This window comes from Crocuta crocuta, unplaced genomic scaffold (genome assembly GCF_008692635.1).
Source record: "Crocuta crocuta isolate KB4526 unplaced genomic scaffold, BGI_CrCroc_1.0 scaffold110, whole genome shotgun sequence".
Taxonomy (NCBI): Eukaryota; Metazoa; Chordata; class Mammalia; order Carnivora; family Hyaenidae; genus Crocuta; species Crocuta crocuta.
Window position 1 is genome coordinate 873,458 of NW_027527386.1, and position 6,963 is coordinate 880,420.

At 53.8% G+C, this 6,963-nt stretch overlaps 1 protein-coding gene across 1 annotated transcript in view; it reads left to right on the plus strand.

Moving 5' to 3' along the window:
- RFX2 (regulatory factor X2) overlaps window positions 1-6,963 on the plus strand; it is a 44,909-nt gene that overhangs the window by 15,545 nt on the left and 22,401 nt on the right. Inside the window, exon 5 of the mRNA XM_077778155.1 lies at window positions 4,084-4,158. Within this exon, the coding sequence (XP_077634281.1) occupies window positions 4,084-4,158 (75 nt within the window). The remainder of the gene's footprint in view (window positions 1-4,083; window positions 4,159-6,963) is intronic.

Sequence of the window (6,963 nt, forward strand, 5' to 3'; positions counted from 1 at the left end):
GGGGGGAGGGCCAGAGAGAGAAGGAGACACAGAATCCAAAACAGGCTCCAGGCTCCCAGCAAGCGTTCAGCACAGAGCCTGACGCGGGGCTCAAACCCACGAACTGTGAGATCATGACCTGCGCCGAAGTCCGACGCTTACCCGACTGAGCCCCCCTGTTCTGCACTGCCCTGTGCTCACAGTGAAAACGAAAAGAGAAGCAGCGAATTCGGTGCTGCGGGTTCCTGTTAAGGTTCCCCTAAGGTCCTTGGCAAAGCAGTAAACAGTGATTGTATTAGATCCCAGCCCTTTCTAATATTCTGGGTGATGAAAGGCACTTCTGCTGCCAAAGTATGATGACTGTCCTCAGACTGTGGGCTCCTGGGCGGATGACTGTGAGCCAAACCAGCCCCTTTTGTCACGAAACACTGTGTGTGCTTGAAGGAATAACAGACAAACGATGACTTCTCAGACCTGGGGATTTGGCAGGCATTTTTCTGAAAAAGGAACAGCACAAGGCAGACGGATCCAGGGGGGAGAAACTAAAAACGACGGATTTGGTTGCCAATACATTTTCAACCAAAAAAAAAAAAAATTAAAATTTTTCCTGCACCGGCTGCTGCGTGCTAACCACGTGTGCATCTTTCTGATGAGCTTGGTAATGACGATAACAAATGTGATTTTCAGTAGAGTGTGTGGTGAAGTGCGTCAGCTTCTGGAACACTCGTAAACTCGGTGAGCCAGTATCTGCCATGTGACCAGTGCGTGATGTCACAAAACCATACATGTGGCTAAAAGATCCATTCAAATTGCAAGAGAATAGTAGTCTTTTAATCAGTTGTATTTTTTTAATCAAGGTAAAATTCACATAACATAAAATTCCTCTTTTTAACCATTTAAAAGTGTATGATTCAGGGGCGCCCGGGCGGCTCAGTCAGTTAGGCATCTGACTCTGGCTCAGGTCGTGATTTCACAGTTCGTGGCTTCCAGCCCCACGTCGGGCTCTGTGCTGACAGCTCAGAGCCTGGAGCCTGCTTCCAATTCTGTGTCTCCCTCTCTCTCTGCCCCTCTCCTGGCTGCACTCTGTCTCTCAAAAATATAAACGTTTTTTAAAATTTTCAAGTGTACGATTCAATGGCATTTAGTACAGTCACAATGTTGTACAACTGTTAACCTTATCTAGTAGTTCCAGAACATTCTCATCACCCTAGAAAGAAACACCCTGGTAACCCTGACCAGTGGGCAGTCACCTCCTCCACCCTCCATTCCCTCCTCCTCCAGCCTCTGGCCACTACTCTGCCTTCCGTCCCTATGGATTTGCCTGTTCTAGAGATTTCATATAAATGGAATCATAGGCTACACGGTCTTTTGTGACCGGCCTCTCTCACTGAGAATCATGCTTTTGAGGTTCATCCGCATTGTAAACACGTATCACTACCTCATTCCTTTTTGCGGACGAGTAACATTCCATTGCATAGATATACCTCAGTGGCTAGATCTATCCAGTCATCTGTGACCGACACTTGGAGTTTTCCTTTTTTTTTTTTTTTATTGCCATTATGAATGATGCCGCTATAAACATTTGTGTACCCAGGAGTGGACTTGCTGGGACATAATAGTTTAGCCGAGTTTATCTGTAACTTTTTGAGGATGTACCAGCCTGCTTTCCACAGCAGCTGTACCATTTTACATTCCACCAGCCACGTGTGAGAGTCCCAGTGTCTCCACATCCTCATCAACACTTGTTCTTTTTCTCTTTCCTTTCTTTCTTTCTTAGTAGCCATATCAGTACGAGTGAAGTGGTATCTCACTGGGGCTTGGGTTTGCATTTCCCTAATGACTAGTGGTGCTGAGCATATTTCCATGTGCTTTCTGCAGACATGGAAATGCTTGAGTCCTTTGCCCATTTTTTAATTGAATCATTTGTCATTTTGTTGTTGGGTTCTGACAGTTCTTTATATATTCTGGGTACGAGACCCTTATCAGATAGATGGTTTGCACGTATGGTCTCCCATTCTGTGGGATAAAGTCCCAAAGTTACAATCTTTGTAATGACTTTTTAAAAATCTTTTGCTTGTGCTTTTACTGTCATGTCTAAAAATCCATTGCCAAATCCAAGGTCATGAAGATAAGCTTATTGTACATGACTTATGTTTCCTCTAAGAGTTTTATAGTTGTATCTCTTACATTTAGTTCTTTGATTCATTTTTGAGTTGGCTTTTGTATATGCTGTGAGGTAGGGGTCCAACTTCATTCATCTGCATGTGGAAACCCATATATCCTAGCCATTTGTTAGAAACCTTGCTCTTTCTCCATTCAGTGGTCTTGACACCCTTGTCAAAAATCAGTTGACCATAGATATATGGGACTATTCCTGGATGTTTAATGCCATCCCACTGATCTATATATATCTATCTCTATGTCTCCCCTTATCCCAGTACTGAGCTGCTCTGGTTACTGTAACTTTGTAGTAAGTTTTGAAATGGGAAATGTGAGCCTTCCAACTTTGTTCTTCTTTTTCAAGACTGTTTGGGCTATTCAGGGTCCCTGGCAACCCCATATGAATTTTATGATCAACTGGTCCGTTTCTGAAAAAGCAGCTGGAAGTTTAATAGAGAATTCTGATAAGGATTTTGCTTTGAGTCTGTAGATCAACTTGGAGACTGTTGCCATCTCAATCTTAAGTCTTCCCATCCGTGAATATTCTTCCTGTCCATGAATATAGTATGTCTTCTGCTTCTTTAGGTCTTCTTTAATTTCATTCAACAATGTTTTACACTGTTACAAGTTTTCAATGTTAGAAGTAATGTTACAAGTACTTTACCTTGTTGCGTTGGTTAATAAATTCATTCCTAGGTATTTTATTTTCTCTGATGCTACTGCAAATGGGATTGTTTATTTCATTTGCCTGTTGTTCATTGTTGAGAAATAGAACTGACTTTTGGGTGTTGATCTTGTAACCTGCAGCTCTGCTGGGTTTGTTTATCGGCATTAACAGTTTTTTGGTGGGTCCTTCAGGATTTTCTATATTGAAGGTCATGTTTTCTGCATGTTACTTCTTCCTTTCCCATACGGGTGCCTTTGATTCCTCACTGCTGCCTGACTGCCCTGTGAGAACGTCAGCACAGTGCTGAGCAGCGGCGACGACAGTAGACACACACACGGCGGTCGAAAGAGGCGATGGGCAAAGCAGTGCCCCTCGTTCCTGCACTCAGCCCCAGGAGCCCCATCCCGCTGCGCTTTCCGAAATACGTGTCCCCCCTGCTCTTGCACAAGCACCACTGAGGTCTGCCCTCGCTGCGTGTTTGAGGACAGTCAGTGTATTAGGTCTCCTTCCGTCCGTTGCGCTCCTCTGCCTGTCGTCGGAGCGGGGGGAGAGGGCGGGCACACACAGGTCACGTTCGGCACGGACCAATGCGGTGGGAGCCGCACACGGCTGGGGGTTTCCTCTGTGTATCGACCCTCTGCACCACCTCAGCTCCTTGCCTCCATGCGGTCCTTGGGACCCAACTCAGAAGCCCCTTCCCCCAGGAAGGCCTCCCTGTCAGCTCCACGTGACTTCCCCCGAGGCGCGTTCTCGTTCCCGCGTAACCCTCTTTGCCCGGCCCTCACTCGTCCACATCCCGGAGCTTATCCCTCTGACGCGTCCCTTGGCAGGGCCACAGGGACTTTGGCCTGAGCTCTGTGACAGGGCAGGTGGGCCAGGAAGTCAGCGCCGCTGGCTCTCCTTGGGTGGACGGCTGATTGTCCCCAGCAACCGATGGCGGCTACGGGGGAGCAGCGGGCAGTGACTCTGCTGGCTTTGCTTACACGTGACCTTCTGCCTCGGCCCAGCACCCGTGCCCTGCATGCGCACACGCGGTTAGCACGCAGCCGCCTGCGCCGGCACCGCAGCAATAACGGAATGACACTCCCGGCCGCGGCCTGAACTCACGACCTAACCGTCTCCCCCACCTGCCTCAAGCCTGATCTTTATTTTGTAGGCGCTTAAATCATTATTTGGATATTAATAAAAACAAATCTTGGCTGATGCTAACCATCTGATTTCCTTTTTTTTTTTCCATTTTCTTTTGTTTTGTTTGTTTCTGCACACATTTTCTTTAGCTTGAAATGGCGATTGAAAACCTCCAAAAAAGCGAAGGGATCACTTCACACAAAAGCGGTTTACTCAACAGCCATGTAAGTGTGTGTCGATCTGGCGGTCTGCCCTGCCGCGCTCGTCACCCTCGTAGGCATCTTAAAAACCCGCGAGGACCGTGGCATGACACGAGAGATAGGGGCCACCAACCTAGAATTCCACATCGGGCAAAAATGCCTTTCCACAGCGTGAGGGAGAGGGGACCCGCTGCAGAGGTAGCTGCTGACGGCCCCCGCCCCTCCGGGTGGTGGTGGCACTAAGGTGCGTGATGTGCGTCACACAACTCCCCGAGCGCCCCGCAGGTGAGAGGCAGAACCAGTAAGGGACACGAAGAGAAGCCACGGCCACAACAGGAAAACCAGGAGCAGGGGCCCCGCCATGACTCTTAGCTGCGTTTCCTGTGATCAGCCCTTTGGGGGAAAAAACCCCAAAAGGCAATTTGAGGAAAGTGCAAACCACCAAATTGCTGCGGATTTTAACTGCGCAGGGTCTTCCTCGCCTTCCTGCTGCGAAACCACGATGGCCGCTTCGGCGCCAGGAGGCGGCAAACGTCCCTGTCTGCGCAGCTGCGCGGGGCAGGACGGGACTGGCCGGGGTGACCAGCTGAGAGTCTCTGTCCCTAACCACAGCCCCATCCAGACTTGGGTCGTGGCCGACGTTCACACAGGGCACAAGGAAGGGCAGGGATTCTGGGCTGGAAGCCCAGCCCCGGAAGGTGCAGAAACTTCCAGGCTTCCAGATCGGCACAGGTGTGTTGTGCCACTCCGGGACACGTGACGGGGGCCTCGGAGGGCTGGTCTCTGGAAGGAAGAGCAGCCTCACGCCCGCTGTCTTGAAGCAAAATAAGAGAGCGTCAGGACCCCACTGAGTGTCCCCCACCCCCAGGGCAGGTGGCTCATGGCCTCCCTGTCACCGCTTCCCGCTGGACGGCTCGGCCCTGCGGGCAGGTCGGGGGGAGGGAAAGGTCCGCAGAGCGCACTGGGGGAGAAGAGCCCTCGGTCTTCAACTCAGAAGGCAGCGTGGGCAGGGCTGCGGAATGGCACCCCCCGTTCAGTGGCCGTGACCTCGCCTGGCGGCCTAGGTGCCGGGTCAGGCAAAATACGGGGTGCAAGCCCTGGGCAGGCGGGGTCCCGCAGGAAATGTCTGGGGAGCTATGCACGAGCTCGTCTCTGGCTACGGGGCTGCTTCTGGCTGCTAACACCTCCCTTGGAAGGAGGCTGCTTTGACCGCTTCCCGGCAGGAAACCCGCCTGCGTCCCGTCTTCCTGGCTACGCGTTGTTGAGTCTCATTCTGGCATCAGGCGCTGATTTCTGGGCGACCTGGAATCAGAGAATAGAAATAAGGTCTTTCGTTCTGAAGAGTCAGCCCCACACCCCCGAGTGAAATCCACCTGCTGGAGCTCGTGAGAGCCGGGAGGGAGGGGACGCGTCCTGGCCCCTAGGCGGGGCTCACGAGGGTTGTCACCGCTGCCGCCTGCAGCCAACGGTGCGCTAGTGTGGGGCGACGCTGGCCAGCCCAGCCCCAGGGCACAGGAGTCTGGTTGAGGGCTGGGCCCCCACGGACCCGTTTTCCTGGTGGCCTCCCAGCCGACCCTTGTTGGAAAGCCTGGGTCGCGCCATCCCACGCCCACCAGAGCTGTGTGGACTTGGGGAGCGGGAGGGACAAGGGTGCCTCGTCCAGGGAGCCGGGAACGGGAGCGCAGCGGGCAAGCAGGTGCGAGAAAGGGCACCCAGATCCCACCGAGTGTGCACAGAACCCCGCCGTGGAGGTTGAACTGGTTCCCGCGCTCTGCGGGGTTTGCTCTCGATGCACGGCCGTGGCTGGGCCAGGCGGGAGACGCCCCGAGCCGGGGAGGCTGGACAGCGCCTTCCACACCCCGCCAGTGCCGGGCCGCCCTGAAGGGCCCGAGACCAGGGGCTGAGCAGGTGGAAGGAACTTCCCAACAGGGGTCGAAGGGCCCACAGGAGGAGGGGCGGGAGCTGTCTCTGAGCTGCGGGGGGGCAGGTCTGGTGGCAGGAAATGCAGCGTAGCTGTTTCCAGGGACGGAGGTGAGGCACAGGCCCTGGGAGGGGATCGCCCTCCCCACCCGCAGCCCGCGTGCCTGGCCCCAGGGAAGGAACTTGGGGTCAAGGTCCCCCGCCTTGAGCAGGGGAGGGGCCTGGGCTGCCCCTCAGCCAGATCTGCGCAGAACAACACCCCCCGACTCAGGGCCCCACCCCCACCGGTGGCTCACAGTCACTGTGACGTGGCGGTGGCCATGGTCACTGCAGTCAACTCCTTTCCAACCCCGGGAAGAGGGCCTGCTCTTTGATTAGTGGTATTCGGATGATATGCCTTTTTTATTTTTTAATAGAGAAACAGCTTGTCCAAGATCCCTTGGCCATCAGTTGGTGGCCGGCCACAGGCCTGTGTGATGACCAGCGTCCCTCGCAGGCTGAGCTTGGGGCCTGGCTAGAATCGGCAGCTCCGTGGGGTGGGTCCCATCTAGAAATGGCTCCAGGTGTTGTGGCAAATGCCCCTGACAGTTGTGGTGGTTGAGCTGCTGGATTCTCTCCCAAGTGAGGGCCCCCACCCCCTGCACCGGCTTGCTGGCCCCTCCCCAGCTCCACTGGGAAAGGCTGTTTCCCAGTGGGCATCACCCCCTGGCCTCTCCCGAAGGCCTGCCTCCTCCCTGCATGTCAGAAACTGAGCCCTGACTGCCCCCCATACNCCCTGCACCGGCTTGCTGGCCCCTCCCCAGCTCCACTGGGAAAGGCTGTTTCCCAGTGGGCATCACCCCCTGGCCTCTCCCGAAGGCCTGCCTCCTCCCTGCATGTCAGAAACTGAGCCCTGACTGCCCCCCATAC